This window comes from Balaenoptera borealis (assembly GCF_965194805.1).
Source record: "Balaenoptera borealis genome assembly, chromosome: 15".
Lineage (NCBI taxonomy): Eukaryota > Metazoa > Chordata > Mammalia > Artiodactyla > Balaenopteridae > Balaenoptera > Balaenoptera borealis.
Window position 1 is genome coordinate 71,257,484 of NC_138871.1, and position 16,635 is coordinate 71,274,118.

The 16,635-nt window shown below is 49.1% G+C and overlaps 1 protein-coding gene across 4 annotated transcripts in view; it reads left to right on the forward strand.

Moving 5' to 3' along the window:
- Positions 1-16,635, forward strand: part of OTOF (otoferlin) — an 89,140-nt gene that overhangs the window by 13,949 nt on the left and 58,556 nt on the right. For all 4 annotated transcript variants that reach the window (XM_082357065.1, XM_082357063.1, XM_082357064.1 and 1 more), the window contains exons 2-3: positions 3,333-3,391; positions 14,223-14,311. In XM_082357065.1, coding sequence (XP_082213191.1) covers positions 3,333-3,391; positions 14,223-14,311 — 148 coding nt within the window. The remainder of the gene's footprint in view (positions 1-3,332; positions 3,392-14,222; positions 14,312-16,635) is intronic.

Below are 16,635 nucleotides of genomic sequence, written 5' to 3' on the forward strand. Positions count from 1 at the left end.
TAATGTTAAGTAACGCAAAGAAATAATAGTGACGGGTCTGAGTCACAAGCAGAGTGCTTTGCACTATTTCTCAGCTCACACTAGGAAAAGAGTAATGTCAGGTACTGATACAGCCCAGAGGGCTAGGTCCTGGGCAAAATCATCATGTCCCTGAAGCTTGTCCTCAGGACACTGTCTTTCCCCTTAATGGTCCACTCCCCCCACCCTGTGCCCTCTTAGGACCCCCCAGTCCAGGTCTTCCTTCGGGGGGCTGCTCCCTGAGGGGAGGCACTTTTCATTCTTCCCTTCACCATCAGAACGCACTTGTCCTGTGTCCCACTCCTTCCGGGCTCCATTCTCTGCTTCATCCTTTCAAACCTTTGCTCACATCTTTCTCTGCCTGATGTCGCGTCGTCTCTCTCTCTTCCCCCCAGTGTCTCTGCATTTCTAGATTCCATCTGAACTTCCAGTGTAAATGCCCATGGCTCTATAACACCTGCTTTGATCTGCTAAGTTGAGGTCACTTCTCTTTTTCCTGTGTTCTCAATTTATTTATACTTTTTTTGCATGCCAACGACCAAATTTTGCCTTACGTACTAGCCTTTTACATGCTTGACCTGTCCCCCTTCTGGATCGTAATAAGATTCTTCAGGCAGCATCCCGATTCTAATTATCTTTGTACAACTGCTGGCCCACCCTCCTCCATGGCCAAATGTCTGTGCTGACCCAGAAGAAATAGAAGACCCTCTTGCGTGTGGGAATGAGCGAATGTACACCGGCTCACAGCCCAGTCCCTATTCGCTTGCCTGTTCTCAAGGTCTGGCTCTAGCAAGGTAAACTGTCTGGAAGAGAGAGCTGTTTGGTGCGGATGGGGACGTGTTGTACCCTTAAGTCACATCACATGAAAGCTAGCACTCTATCCTGCATGAGACAAGAACATCATTTAGGGGAGTAGTAGCCATATGGATATTGTAAAATGGCAAACAACATACAACTGACTTCGATTAAGCTTTGGACTTCTGGATCCCTCCATTTGGGTATATCTGATGTCATGGCACTTATAACAGTGTGATCACAGAGTCTGCTATTCAAACTTCATTTATCGACTCAAGGAGGATTTTATTTCAGACCAAAGAGCTCAGCTATCCCATGAGCCTCCGAAGGAACGAAGGATACTGTTCAATTTTCCCCGCTTAATCTCCTGCTCAGTCTATCCACAAAAGCCTCTCCACAGCAGGGAACAGGCTATTTCCTTTCTCTCAAGACTTATTCTCAATCTCAGTGGCAACAAAGGTGATTGGATATTGGGATTTTAAATGGTTTTGTCTGAAAGTCATTTAATGTGGAGCTGAAATGTCAACAAGACTGGTATTGAGTAGAGTAGATGTTAAGTGGAAACGAACTTGAAACGAGAGATGGGGTGAGTAATCCCCACTGATAATTTGGAAGGGGTGACAGAGGTCCCCTGGCTCTGCCCTAATGAATAGAAAAGGACCACTGGAATGATCCCTGTCACCGTTTGTACAAATCCTCCTAAAAAGTGGCTGTCCAAAAATGCTTAAGGACATTCTGTTTTCTTAATAAGTTGTCCTTTCCACCGTTCTGCGCCATTGGTTTGATTTTTTTTTTAATTTATTTTATTTATTTATGGCTGTGTTGGGTCTCCGTTTCTCTGCGAGGGCTTTCTCTAGTTGCGGCAAGCGGGGGCCACTCTTCATGGCGGTGCGCGGGCCTCTCACTATCGCCGCCTCTCTTGTTGCGGAGCACAGGCTCCAGACGCGCAGGCTCAGTAATTGTGGCTCACGGGCCCAGCTGCTCTGCGGCATGTGGGATCTTCCCAGACCAGGGCTCGAACCCATGTCCCCTGCATTGGCAGGTGGATTCTCAACCACTGCGCCACCAGGGAAGCCCCGGTTTGATTTTTTTTTTCAGCAAACCTTTTTTTTTTTAATATCTAGAGGTAAAATTTAGCTCATCCTGTTTGACAATATTCACCACATTTAAATCCCCAGGGCCTGAGGCAATGAGGTTTTACTGCTTTTCAGAACAGAGCCCTGATGTATAAATTTTGCAATGGCTGATTTCACAGTATTTTACATCTTTTCCAACAAGGCTGTAGGAAATACACAAGCAGGGGAAGGTTTGAGCTCCAGTGGCTTCATGCATATTTGAACCCTGTGATACCATCTTGGACTGTCCCTCCCTCCCTCCCCTCTGGCTGGGTTGCTCAGTTTCACTCCGGGAAACTTGAACACAGCCATATCCAAGCTCATTACGGTTTCCCAGGATGAAAGGGCCTTTGATTATTCAGGCTTTCCTTGGGGAAGCCCCAGTGCACAGATATGCTCACCTGATTCTCAATTTGTATTGCATGTTGCCTGGGGGAAAAATTAAAAGAGGCTCAGGCACCATCCCTCATGCTTTCCTCTCCTCCCCTGGCTGCCTTGGGATTTGTCGTTGAGATTTTTCTTTTTAGTTTTTTGTCTTGTTTTGTTTTGTCCCTGGCTAGTGCTAAAGAATCTTTCTTTCCCATCTGTCTACTCCACATCTATTTTCTGTGTCTCTAGCTTTCACTTTATAGCTTCTTCCTCATTATCTTGGTTGCAACCCCTCCCCATGTGCCCCCATCTTCCAAATACAGACACACACACACACACACACACACACACCCTTCCTCAGACCATCCACCTGACTCTGGCATCAAACCCCTGGCCTCCTCCTTGTCAGCTTCATACTGAACTAGGACTTGCTTCTAAATTCTAAAAACCAGGCAAGCCCTGGATATCCCCGCACCAATCCTCTTATAATACAGGTGAGGCCACCAAGGCCAGAGGAGAGAGGTGGTTCCCAGGGGGATGGACCCCCATCACCAAGGAGCATCAGGGCGACTCACTCCAGTGCCTCCCAGGCCAGGCGCTGGTCCTGCCAGATCTCCCGGTGTTTCCAGGGGGAGAAGAGCACACCGTACTCCCCCACCCCTCTCCTGGGTCCCCAGCCTGCCCGCCGGTGACAACCCAAACTAACCCTCAGAATGAGACTGAGTTCAACCTGGAGGTAGCCCTTCAGTGAATGGTCCATTGGTTTAGGCTGGTGGGTATTTAAAAGCATTCTTTTTTTCAATTACCAAAGTGAAGCACAGTCATCGAAAAATGTCGAACTCAAGTGTATACAATAAAAAAATCAAAGCGTGCTGCTTTCAATATCTTCTCACTCCCCCTGCCCACTGATAACCACTTCTAAATGGTTTGAGATCTTCGTCCATTCATATATATAAGAATTGAATTTGGGAGCTTTTAAATAAACAGCTTACTGTCCAGGGAGTTCTGACTATAATTTCCTCTATTCCCCACCAGGGCAATCCTTCTACTCCCGGGTCCTGGAGAACTGTGAGGATGTGGCTGACTTCGCAGAGGTAGGATGCCCTTGGGGCAGCACCAGCCCAGAGGGGAACCAGCAACTCCCTGCCTACTGGGGGCCTGCTGCTCCCACACCCTGGGGGGCAGCCTGCCCAGAGCTCTTTGCTTCCTGGGAGGAGGCAGTGGTGGGAGCTGGGGAGGAGCCTTCCTGTCCCCTCCACCCAGGACCCCTCTCAGGGACCTCTGTAGAGGAGAGCCCCGTGCAGAGCGTCTGGCACAGAGAAGGGCCAGCTGGGCCCATCCAACAGGCCTGGAGGGGCTTCCCTGTTCCCCGGGCACATGGAGGGCCAGGCTAACCCACCTTCCAACAAATACAGTCGCACACGGACCTCACCCCTTCCTCTCCAACAGCTAGTGGGCTTCCTGTGGCTCCGCAGGAAGCTTTTTTGTTCTTTTGAACCTCAGGCTCAGAGGGTTGAGAAAATCATTTGCCTCCGTTTATGGCACGTTGTCTCATTGGTCCCTACAAGGTCCCCTCTTGTTTTTCAGTGTGTAGGTAGGGATGGATGGATGCACGCATTCTCTTTTATCTCCGTATTCTTTCCCTCCACAGACAACCATTCTAATGTGCTTAATGTGTGTATCTTTTAACTTCCTGTGTGTTCTTACAAAATTGGTATTGTTATCTCATAAGCATATAATTTATGTTTACCTGCATGGTGTCATGTTAAATATTTCCTTTTGTTTCAGTGAGCACCATTTTTAAATTCCATCCATTGCTATGCTAATCTGTTGTTTCTACAGTACTCCATGGGACACATCCAACACACATTAGGTTGACCAACCATCCTGGGACTTGCCTGAGATTTAGGGGGTTCCTGGGACACAGATTTTCAGGGCTAAAAGCAGAAGAGTCATGGTCAACCCAGGGTGAGTTAATCGCCCTACCCATTTCGCCTGTGCACCCACCCCCCATGAGGAACTCCTAGCTTGCCTCCAACTCCCCACCACCAGAGATGCTATGGATATTCTTATGCATATGCCCTTTGGGCTTCTGTAAGTATTTATCTGGGATATACACCAGGGCCAGGAATTGCTAGCTCATAGGCTATGCATACACTTAATTTGACCCAGGACTGTCATGGTTTACACTAACAGTGCCTGTTTTCCACATCCTCATGTACACCTGGTGTTATACAGCTCTCTGATTCTCACCAGGCTAACAATGATACCTCATTGTTTTAAAGATACATTTAAAGGTTCCTCTTCTTTAAATTGCCTGTCCATATTCTTGGCCCTTTTTTCCTATTGTTATAGCTGTCTTTTCTTATTGGTTTGCAAGAGCTCTTTGTATGTTCTAGATACCCACTCCTTGTTGGTTTAAGATATTGAAATATCCTCTCCCAGTCTACCGTCTATCTATTAACTTTGTCCCTGGTGCCCCTCATTGACTAGAAATTCTTAATCCTGGCGTGTTTCCAAGTTTTGTTGAAGAAGTCTATATACTCTTCTTGGTTACAAATATATTTTCCTACATTTTCTGATTTTATAGTTGTATCTTTTATCTTGTATGTGGTTTTTGATAGGGGTCCAGTTTTATTTTTCTCTATAAAGGGAACCATTTTTGCTAACATCAGCTTGCAAAGCAAGCAATCACCTCTTCCATTTATTGTATGTTGAAGTCTATGTCTGAGTCTTCTATTCTATTCCTTTAGTCTATCTGTCTATTCTTGAACTTACCACACTGTGTTAATTAATATGGCTTTTAAAAAATGTCTTAATATCTGATGAGGCAAGTTCTTTACTCTTTTTTTTTTTGAAGTTTGTTTGAAGTTTGGTTTTTTTTGAAGTTTCTTTGACTCCCTTTTCACTTTCTGTATGTCTTCTTGAACCAATTTTGGATTTTTACATTTTTCTAGGCATTTTTACATTTCATCTGGGTTTTCAAATTTATTAGTGCACATTTGATCATACTGTTTTAAGATTGTTTTAAAATCTTTTTTGTGCCTAAAGTTATTTCCCCCTTTTTATTCCATATTTCATTTATTTGTATCTTCTCTCTGTTTTTCTTGGTCAGTCTTGCTAAAGATTTGTTTATCTTATTAGTCTCTGTAAAGAACCAGCTTTTGGCTTCATTAATCTCCCCTACTGTGGCTCTCCATTTCATTGATTTCTGCCCTTTTCTTAATTATTTCTTTTCTGTTTATTTTATTCTACTCTATGGCTCTTTTCCTAACTTCTTGAGTGCTAAGCCTATTATTTTTAACTTTTCTTGTTTCTTAATAAATGTATTTGAAGCTGTAAATTTTGCTCTATATACAGTTTTAACTGTATCCTACAAATGTTTATATATAGTGTTTTCACTATTATTCAGGTTTAAACTTTTCTTACATTCCTTTATGATTTTCTTCTAAACCCAAGAGTTATACAATAATATGTTATTTAGTTTCCAAATACATGTATGAAATTATAGCTCCTTATTTTATTCATTTCTAGTTTTATTGCATTATGATCAAAGAACAGAGTCTGTATGGTATTGATCCTTTGGAATTTACTGAGACTTCTCTTATGACCTAATTCATGGTCATAAATGCTCCCTCTGCTTAAAAGGAATTTGTTTAGTGTGGGGTTCTATCTGTAGCTCAATATAAGCTTGATATTATATAAGCTCAAGCTTATTATTTATATTATTTAATTCTTCAAATGTTCTGTTTATTTTTCTCTGCTTGATCTATCAGTTTCAATAATGACTGTAATAAAATCTACTGCTACAACTGTTGATTTATATATTTCTCCCTGCAGTTCTGTCAGTTGTTGCTTGATGTGTTTTGAAACTGTTACTAGTTGCCTTTATGTTCATGATGGCTATATCATCTTGCTTATTTTTCCCTCAACTGGCACTTAATATCCTTCTTTGTCTCTTATGTTGTTTTTTGCATTAATTTCCATTTTGTCAGATATTAAGATTGCTATCTCAGCCAATTCTGGTTCGTTTGCCTGGTATATCTGTTTCGATCCTTTAATTTCTTGGTATATCTTTTTTCATGTTCTTATCTTCAATAATTCCGTTTTTAAAATCAAGTGTGTCTTCTTAAGGCATGGATTATTAGGTCTTGTTTTCTTACCCAATGTGAGAGTCTCTCTGTTTTAATTGATTAGTTTTACCCATTTACCTCTACTGTAATTTCTATTATTATAAGGCTTATTTCTATCACCATCTTATTTTATATTTTCCATTTACTGTACTTTCTTTCTTTTTTTTCCTATTTTCCAGCTTTCAGTTGGATAGATTGAGTTTCTTTTGTTAGTTGAAAAGCTATGTATTCTGGTTTTGTTTTCAAGGTAGGTAGTCAGCCTTCCATACTTATGTTTATGTTCTCCTATTGAGAGCTCAAATAAATAAGTAATTATAATTTCTCCTAACATGACAAGTACCTTAATACTCACTTGTGCCTCTTTGATTTCCCCAACTCAGCCCACATCCTCATGCTGATATTGACTAGATTAGAATTTTAATTCTAGGTTCTTATGAAGGTGTGTTCTCTTTTTCCTTTATTTGTGCTAGCCTTCTTTGTTCTTTTTAAAGACAACGATAGTCTTTACCAAGATACTTAATCACCTTTATTTCTCATATCTCTTGAAACATCTCTTGGAATTGTTTTTCTTCTTATTTGAGTACCTCCTCCAAAAGTATTTTTCATTTGAATCTTTATGTGGCAATCCTTCTAAAGCTTTGTAAATCTGAGAATGTTTCTTATTTCTTCAAATTTGAATGAGAGTTTCATCAGATATAAAATTCTAAGCTCGAAGTTCTTTCCTTCACAACTTCAAATAGAAGTCCTTTATCTTTGATATTCTTAAATTTTATTATAATGTGTCTAATTGTGGGTTTCCTGATCTTTCCTTTTTTGCACTATTTTGTGAGCTCTTTCAAATCTAAGGCCTTTCATCTTTCATTTATTATAGAAAATTCTATCTCTATTATTTTTTTCAAACATTCAGTTTTTATATTGTTCTTGCCTCTGCAGCTCCTATGATCAGATGTCAGTACTACTTCTAGCTGACATTTCTTAGCTTTTCTGGTTTTTGTTGATTAATCCTTTGCTGCTGTCTTCTGAGGGAGTTCTTCAAATTGATCTTCCAATTTACTAATTTGTTCTTTTTTCTTATGATTCCTTGAACTTGTTTTATATTGCTGTTATACAGTTTTATGGTCCATTCGTTCTAATGATCCTGTTCCAGTTGGTGTATACAGTTCAGTCTGTTGTCTTTTTTTTTTATAGGAGAGATACTCTCCCAGTCTCTTTACTTTGCCCTGTTTGAGCTCCCCTGGTATCAGCTACTCTGTCTGGTAATGAGTACTGAGCAACCATCAAAGGCTGCTGTGTCAGCCTCTAGGGGCTGAAGGGTGGGCGTGAGCACCAGGGGGGCCCAGTCACCACAGAAACAGAGTCAGGGTCTCATCTCTAAGCCTTAAAGGCGAGACATGGTTGACAGAAAGCAGTCGAGATTTTTAATAAACCGGCTCTGGGGGTTCAATGAGAGAAAGTATGAGACAGCTGGTTTATCAGCATCTATTTTTATTAAACCTCATCCCGGTAGGGTTTTTGTCACAGTTTTATCAGTAAAGGAGCAGGCAACCATTGCCCCAAGGTAGTGCCAGGGAGTGATGAGAGCAGAACTTGCAAAGGTTTCCTCCAACCTGTTCTCCCACTGCTGCTTCCACTCACCCCTCCCCCACAAGCTGAGCAGCCGCCATACTCCCCAGCTCATGTCAGTTCACACAGCCTTTGGTCCCCCTGGGTTTCTCATACCTGCTTGCATGTTTGTTTGGTACTTCCTAGAATCCATGTTCCCCTCTTGCTTCTGTAGGTCCTACGGGGTTGACTTTGGGGTGAGAGGCAGCAGAGTCCTAAGTCACCATCTTGGCACAAAGCCGCAGCTCTGCTTGACCCCAGAAGAGCTTACCCCATCTTTCCTGGGCCTTGCCCCTCACGTCTGGCTCTGTCTGGGCTGGAAAGGGCCTCATGACAGCCTGTTCCCTTTGAGGCTAGCATTTATCTAGGCTACCAGCCTCCAGGGGCCACTGAGAACTGCTGTCTCCTCCTCACTCTGGGCCCATCCCACACGGTACAGCTGTGTCCGTAGGGCCAGAGCTGTAGGCACAGGGGAGCAAGGCCTCAACCTTCTCACCTGGGCTCAGGCCACCACTGACCATCACAGACCCCAAGCTGTACCCTCCCCGGTGAGAGTTCTGTTCTTGCCTTCTCCGCCTCCTGGCTGTATGACTTTCAGCCTCAGTTTCTAAGCCTCAGCTACCACACTTGTCAAATGGGACAGGTGATGGGTATGAAGTCTCTTTGTAAAACCATGAACAAAATGAGAGATTGTCGTGACAATGGAACCATTGCCGGTACTAAGCCTGGTGTCTCAGCCTCAGATGAGCCCCACCGCACAACCTGCCTGTTCCTTCCCCTCCGCACCACTTCCTCAGTCAGGGCCCCGAGCTGGAGGGCCTGGCTGGGTGAGGATGCAGGCCGCCTGGCTCAATCGCTCAGCCCTGCCTCCCTGGGCGTCTGCCCCCAGTCAGCCAGGCACAGCATCGACTCCCTCCTTCTCACCAAGTATCCCAGGGGACATGTCCACCCAGACCTCCAGCCCGTGAGCAACCTGATGCCCCTTATAAGGGCACTGTCACTCTTTTCCATTAACTGCACCCTGGGACACCTGAGCCATGGGTATACATGACATTCCAAGTTAATCACCGTGTCCTTCCTCTTCCCAGTGCCGCCCAGCACGGGGCGGGGGGCGAGTCAGTCCTGCCGCCCCGAGCACGGGACCACGTTCTGAGCACCTGATGTGTGCCAGGCCCAGGTAGAGATGCCCCAGAGGGAGAGGCAGGTGCAACAATACACAAGGATCCCTGCAGGAACTTGGGCACAGGGAGCCTCCGGGTCAGTGCAGAGAGACCAGGAAGGCGTGGAAGCCAGGGAGTTATGGGCACAAGCACAGGATCGGAGAGCAGCCGTGAGGCGGGGAGAAGTAGCTCCCACCCGGGGAAATTTATACACACACGAGCACTTGGTGGAACGGGGCAAGGATGCTAAGTGACCTGCAGGGCTCAGGCCCTCCCAGGGGACATGGACTTGCCTGTCACACTGGGCAGCCCCATGGGAAGATCATGGCAGCAGTTTCCCACAGCAGCACCATGCTGCGTCCTGAGCAAGGCCTCTTCCATCCAGTCTCCACAGCAACTACAGTGATGAAACTCGGGCTCAGAGACTACGTATCCTTCCCAAGGTGACAGCTGTAAGCGGCAAAGCCAGGGTTCTTAGATACTAAGCCCCCTCTGGATGCAGCAGTAGAAAGCTGCTTGGCCTGACCCCCGACACTCCTGCAAGGTCTTGCTGGGGTCTCTCCACACCCTTGTCTCCATTTCTCCTTCTAAGGAGCAGCTTGCAGCCTGGCAGCCCCTGGTCAGCAGGGTACACGCCACAAAGCAGTGGAGGCAACCGTCCCAGCTCCTGCTCAGGAAGGGCCCGGGGAACTCTCCAAAGAGAGCCTGGAACTGCACCCATACTTATACCTGTCTCCCCAGCCTCGGGCGGACAAGTCCTAAACTTTCCCGGCTGGCTCCTGAAAGAACCAGCCTGTCAGTGGTTCCAGAATAAACTTGGAAAAGAAACCTCAGCTGCCCCTTACAAAACCTCCAAAGGTCTCCTAGCTTCCCAGCAAGTCTTTTTTCTCACCCTTACTGTGCCCAGGGCCTTTGGGAACTAGTTCAGTGAGGTACAAAGCACATTGGCCTAGGAGTCACGAGACCTGGGCTACAGTCCCCACTGAGGTGTTAATGAGCTCTGTGCCCTTGGGTTGGCCACTCAACCTCTCCAGGCCTCAGATTCCCCTTCTGAAAAATGGGGTCAGACTCTTTGCTCTGTCTGCCTCACAGAAATGTTGCATGGCTGAAAATGAAATAAAAGACATGAAAACAAATGTCTCTCCCTCTTCTACTCAGACAAGGATGGGAGGGGCTGCTGCAGGCAGGGCCGAGGAACCTGAGGCGGTTGCGGGGTGGACATGGCAGAAAGACAGTGCTCTGTACAACAATGGTGGAAACAAAGCCTGGACCTGGTGTCTCCTTTCCCAGAGGCTGGAACTTGAGATCGTGCATTTAACCTACAGCTATGGAGAAGCTAACGAGAGAGAGTGAGAGAGAGAGAGAGAGACAGAGACGGAGAGAGACAGCCTTCGTGCCAGGCCAGCAGCCAGCAGAGGCCCCTGGTGGTGGGGTGGGGGGATGGCCACAACCAGCCTACTCCAAGCCAGCTTAGTTTGGCCTTAACCAGGCTCTTGTGGACCAGACCTCCCAGCAGAGACCAGAATAACAATAGTAATTGTAGGAATAAGAGCAGCTGCGAGGTACTGAGTGCTTGGTACACAGCAGGATGGGCTGAGAGCTTACGCAAGCCTCATAACTCATTGCAATGCACTGGGTGGGCACCACCCCAGGCAATGAGTAGCGCATCAGGATTTGAACCCTAGTCTAACTCCAGAGCCTATGGCCACTTGCAAAGTGGACAAGGCTCAGTCCTGCCCTCAAGGGGCTCAGTCCCGTGGGGAGATGGACCCAGAACAGGAAACATGGACTATGGGCCTTCTGAGCCCAGAGGAGGGAGAGGTCATCAGCCTGGGCGGTAGAGGGTCAGAGCTAATCTTCCCACTTCACTTGTACCTGGAAGACATGGGCTGTGAGCAACATGGGTCAGGAACATACCTGTCTGGTTCGTGAATGGCCTGGCACCCAGCACAGGGCTCAGGGGAATATTGCCGAGTGAAAGAATGAACAAAGGAAAAAACCCAATTTGAGTCTTGGGTCTTTAACTTCCCAAGACAGTCTCTTTCCATTGCACCCTAAAACTTTGCAACACATCCTCAAATTTTCCCCCCAAAATTTAGAGGGCTGTCTCTTTAAGGACATTGCCTTGCTGATTTAGGATGGTTTCAAACCCAGTTGATGAAGCCCAGGATAACCCAGGTCATTCTCCAGCCTACATCAGGGAAACCTTTCCGTGGAGTCTTAGATAGCTGGGGCTGATAGGATGCAGAACTCCGCCACCCTGGCCAGCACCTGCCAGGTCACGGCCAAGCTTAGAGCTGGTGAACTGGGTCACAGCTCCACACTCCCGGTGCTCCTGAGACCCCCTTCAGACAGAGGTCCTCTTCCCTCCCTCTGCCCCTAATGCTGGCCACCTTACTCTGTCAATGTCCCTATCCCAGGCTGCAATTTCAGGTCTGTGTCTGTCTTCAGAACTACGCAGGAGCTCCTGAGAGACACCCCTGCCTCCCCACACAGAGCCCGGCACACAGGAGGTGCTCAGCAAACATGTGCTCCTGCGTGGGGCTTGCTGGCTCATGACAACTTGAGTAGCTATGTTTGGCTCAGCTGCTACCTGAGTCCCCTGGCATGTTTGGAGGCCGACACGGGGCGGGATCCTAGATGATGTGCGGGATCCCTTGGCCCGATCGCTAGGCCACTGATTTCAGGGCATCTCCAGAGGCAGAAGACACAACCCTCAGCTGCTGTGGCTGCAGGAAGAGAATCATGCTGGTGCTGCCTCAGGCTGGAGAGAGGCTCTCTGTCCCCAGCAGCCCCCTGCAATCCCTTCAGTGTCCATCCCCAAGGATGCCAGACCTTGCCCCGGCTCCTGGAAATAACAGCAACGCAGTAGAATTCACTGTAATAAAGCGCCATGTTGATCAGGCTCTTACTTGCGCTGGGTTCTGCGCTAGTGCTTCACCAGCCTCGCGATAACCCCAAGAAGCAGTACTGTGACGTCACCCTCGCTTTCCAGAGGAGGAGGAGGAGTGTGGAGAGGGGAATCAGCTCGGCCTCGCCATCAGGCCAGCAAAGAGCAGCACTGCAGTGGAGGCAACCATTTGAGGTCGATTTGCTGAGTGCCTACCATGTGGCAGGCCCCGTGCTGGGTGCAGGGAGACCCCAGTAAACGAGACGAGACTGGGCCTGTCGGCTCTGCTCAGGCTCCGAACTGCTGAGTGGGACAGGCAAGCTATCCCAGGAGTTCTGGGGACAGCGGGAAGGGAGGGGGCTGGTATGTGGAGAGGCAAGGGCTGGGCAGGGAGCCAGCTCTGCCACTGATGACAGGCCTCCCTGACATGAGGCTGACTCCTGGGGAGAGACACAGGTAGCACGGAGGACTGTCACAGTCATCTAGGGCTGCGTAACAAACCACCCCAAAGCTCACTGACAAATTATCAACATTTTCGTGTTTCTCATGCTTCTGTGGGTTGGCTGGGCTCGACTGAGGCTCCTTCCTGGAAATGCTAAATGTGCTCCCTCAGCTGAAAAATTTCTGAAAGGGCGCCCCCGTGTGGGCTTCCTCTGGAGTCTCATCCCCAGTCAGGGCCCCCCCAGGTGCCCCTCCCAGCCCTTGCTGACTCCCCTCCTCTCTGCTCAGTAAACTGGTCCATGACGGTGGCCTTCTTATCCTGTCGGCCCTGGTGACCCAGTAAACTGCACCCCGACCACTGGGCAAGTCAGGAGGGCCTGGCGATGGGCAAGAAGAGACCACAAGCCGCTTCCCTCTCTGGGCCTCTTTTCCTCGAAAGGACTTCGTGTTCCTGGTTCCTTTGTGTTCACCTAATTATGTCACTCTTCAACACCACCCTCCTCTAACTGTGCCATTTCCACAGCTCCTTTTTCTCCTACTCCTTCCCTCCTTCAAGTGCCAAAATCCCACGCACAGACCCTCAGGTGGCTCAAACACCCCTTTCCCCTTGGTTCTAAGAAAACCGAAATCTTGGTGCCCCCCCCAGACCCTCCTCCCTCTGCACGGTGGCTAATGAGTTCACCCTTCGCACACTAGTTTATTTCCCTTCAGCCCGATAATGGCAACTTCATTAAGAAAACCATACCCTTGCTGAGCTGGAGACCTCCAGATGGCAGGAACAGAGCAGCTTAATGGGGCCTGTGGGTGGCCAGGCTGCCTCCCAGGCCCCCCTCCCCCTCTTCTTCCTTCTGCGTCCAAGGCCTCCAAAGTCCCCCCCCACGCCCCTCTCAAAGCCCTCTCCCTCCGCACCCCAGGCCCCCCTCCCTCCTCTGCTTCTTCCTCCCTCACCTGCCCGCTCCAGCTGACCGTGGAGGTGTCAGTGTTCCCCCTGGGCCTTGGCCAGCCCCAGAGAGAGGGGACATGAAGGCCATGACAGGCCCTGCCCACACTCGGCCGTGATCTTCCAGGCTGGCTCGGTGCTCCCGCAGCCCCCAAGTCCTCAGTGGAGAATGAAGAATTGCTCTGAAGCAGCACGCTTGCCGCGTGGGCCCTCAGAAGCCTCCCCAGCACCTGCTGGGCCACTAAAAACAGCGTCCTGTTACTTCCCTGAACCCTAGTTCCTCTGTCTCTAGAACGGAGACCACGTTACCAGCCTCTTGGGTGGTTGTAAAGACTAAACGAATTAATGCATCTGAAGTATTCAGACCCACATAATGAAAAGTTCAGACCCACAAATGGCAGCTATTATTACTATTACTATTGTTATTATTTATTACTAGCCTCTTGTGCATTCTGAATTTGGTGGGGTATATAAATGAAACTTAAAAAGTCACTGCCTTCCACCTGCTCTGTCAAATCCCCCTTGTTTAGCATCTCTCAGCGGCATCTTGAGCAGACCCCAGAGCTTTCTGGTTATTTTCGGTTATTCAAAGTCCAGTCCAGAAGGGTTTATTGCTCCACCAGGTTTCCGTCTGGTCTTCCAATTCCTGTGAAGCATTGGGCTGATGTGAGGGGCTATCTTACCAGGGGTCCCCCTCCCACTCCCCACACCCCTCCCTGTCATTTCCACCCAAGGCCACAGCTGTCCCTCTCTCCCCAGACCTTCCGGTGGCAGGTGGCCAGCAGCATCGACAGCAATGAGATGCTCGAGATTCAGATCTTCAACTACAGCAAAGTCTTCAGCAACAAGTAAGTGAGGGGCGGGGCACGAGAGGCGGGGCCCCGAGGGGCGGGGGGCCCTGCCCTGTTCCTTGGGCTGCCCCCTCCTTTGAGTTTAAAAGGGGACCCGCACTCGGGCCTGGATTGCCCTTCAAAGACCTGCCCCCAACCCCCCCCAAACCCCCGCTCCCTCATGTTGCCCTCAGAATCCCCTAGCCCTCCCAATCCTTGTTGGCCAAGTTCACTCTCTCTGTCCCCAGTCCCAGCACAGCTTCCTGTTTCCTTCCTCAAGTTTTCCCCCTTACACCACGCTGGGCAACAGTTACCCATCAGAGAAGGTGGTAATACCCACCAACAGATCATCTATCTGTAGCCTTGAGAGTGAACTTGTCACACCTGTGGAGGACTGGCAGCTCCGAGGCAGTTTGGTGCAGTGGTTTAGGAGTCAGGAGAGCCTGCTCTCAGATCCCAGCTCAGTCATCTACTGTGTGACCCTGGGCAGGTTGCATGACCTCTCTGAGTTCAATGTTTGCATGTGTAAAGAAGATAAGTACTTACCTCAAAGGGAAGCTGTGAAAATTAAATGAGATAGATGTTCATTCATTCATTCAATCCCCATGTTTACTAAATGCCTACTGTGATGGCGAGGTGCCCACCTTCATGGAGCCTGGTCTCCTTTCTCCCCTTCCTAATCCTCAAACTCCCAGAAACCAGGCTATGTGAACAGTGATGGAGGAAACCAAGGATGTGGAAGAGATTGCTAAATCATTTAAATGAAAGCTGCTGGACCAATCCCTAAAATGCTTGAAAACATCAAAACTCTTGCTATAAACAAATCAGAAGTATCTGGTAAATTGTTTAGGAAATCAACTACGGTAACAGTGAGTATGCTGGAATATAAGGCTTCGATGAGTTGTTCTAAAATGCCAGCAAGAAGGAGACAGAAGAGGGGATTCCCTACTCTGATACTCCTTCTTTCTCTCTCCCGGCCCTCCCTGCCCCAACCCAGGAAAAGGCAGGAAACCCCACAAGGGGAGACTTGGACCTGGTGGAAGTGGGTCCTGCTGTTTCCTTGGAAGCCTGGAGAAGGTCCAGGGCACAGTTGGCTGCAGAGCTGGGGTGGGGAGGAGTGGTGGTCTCGTGGACAACGCAGGGCCCACCTGACACAGGCCAGCTCAGGGGTCGGAAAGGGAGGGCAGGTGCTTGGAGTCAGGTGGGCCTCAGTCTCCCACCCTGGAGTCTGGGCTCTATTTCCCAGAGCCAAAGAAAAGGGTCACCTAGTGTTTTCCCTCTGTCCCCACCATGGCCCAGCTCAGTCACCAGGCTCCTTCTGATGGGGCAGCTGAGCCTCTGGGGAGCCTCTGGGGGCTGCACCGGGCACGGCAACCAGCAAAGCCACACCTGCTGCTCGGGACAGTGGCCGGCACCCAGCAGGCCCCCCTTACTTTGTGGAATGAGTGAATGAGTAAATGTCAGGAGGAGAGGGCGTACAGGGTAGGAGGATCTGGGCACAGGAGTTCGAGTGGCCCTTCTTCTCTGAAGAGCTCAGGGCTCTCCAGGAACCCAGTCACATGACTGGTACATTTGGGGAAACTGAGGTAAAGGAGGCTGGCGTGAGATTTAGAGCCTGTGGGCCTGATCCCACCACCACCCACCGCAGAGAAAGGGACTTATTCTAGAAGCAGAGGGCAGCATAGAAGCTGACCCCTCACCCAGGCCAGGAGACCCCAGGTCTGCTCCGCCCACCTTGAATGAGGTCCTTTTTTCAAGAGCCTTGGGCTTCCCTGTGAGGACGTGGTGTTGGGTCCAGAGGATCTTGTGCCACCCCCTCTGCCTGTCCAGGACCCTTCATGGGGGCTGGCCTGACCCAGGCACCAGTCTCCTGGGGCTCCTGAATAATTCAGGAGCCCCAGGAGAGCAGTGGAGGCCTGGTGAGGCCTCAGGCACTTGACACCAGCTCCCAGAGGAAAGCAATGAATTATTGACAGGCCCTGGTGCCGGGTTGCAGCTCTACTGTGGTCAGTCTGTGGGCCCCCCTCGCTGCTGGCTAACTACCCGAGAATCCTGCCCCTGCTCAGCCTGCCCAGCCGCTCCGGAGGGCCCACCTCCCAGGCAGCTCCTCCACGCTGACCCACTGGGAGGAGCAGGGGCAATAGGCAGAGCCCGCTGAGCTTCCAGCCAGGCTGGACAAAGGGCAGCTGGGATCGGGGCAGGACGTGGTCTCCGGGGTCACCAGGCAGGCCAGACCCAAGGCTTCCTTCCTTCCTGCACCAGCTCCTTCCCCAGAGAACATCTATGGAAGGGGGTTGAGGGGCAACGCTCTGTTGGAAGCAGCATGCGGGCACTTGTTTTGA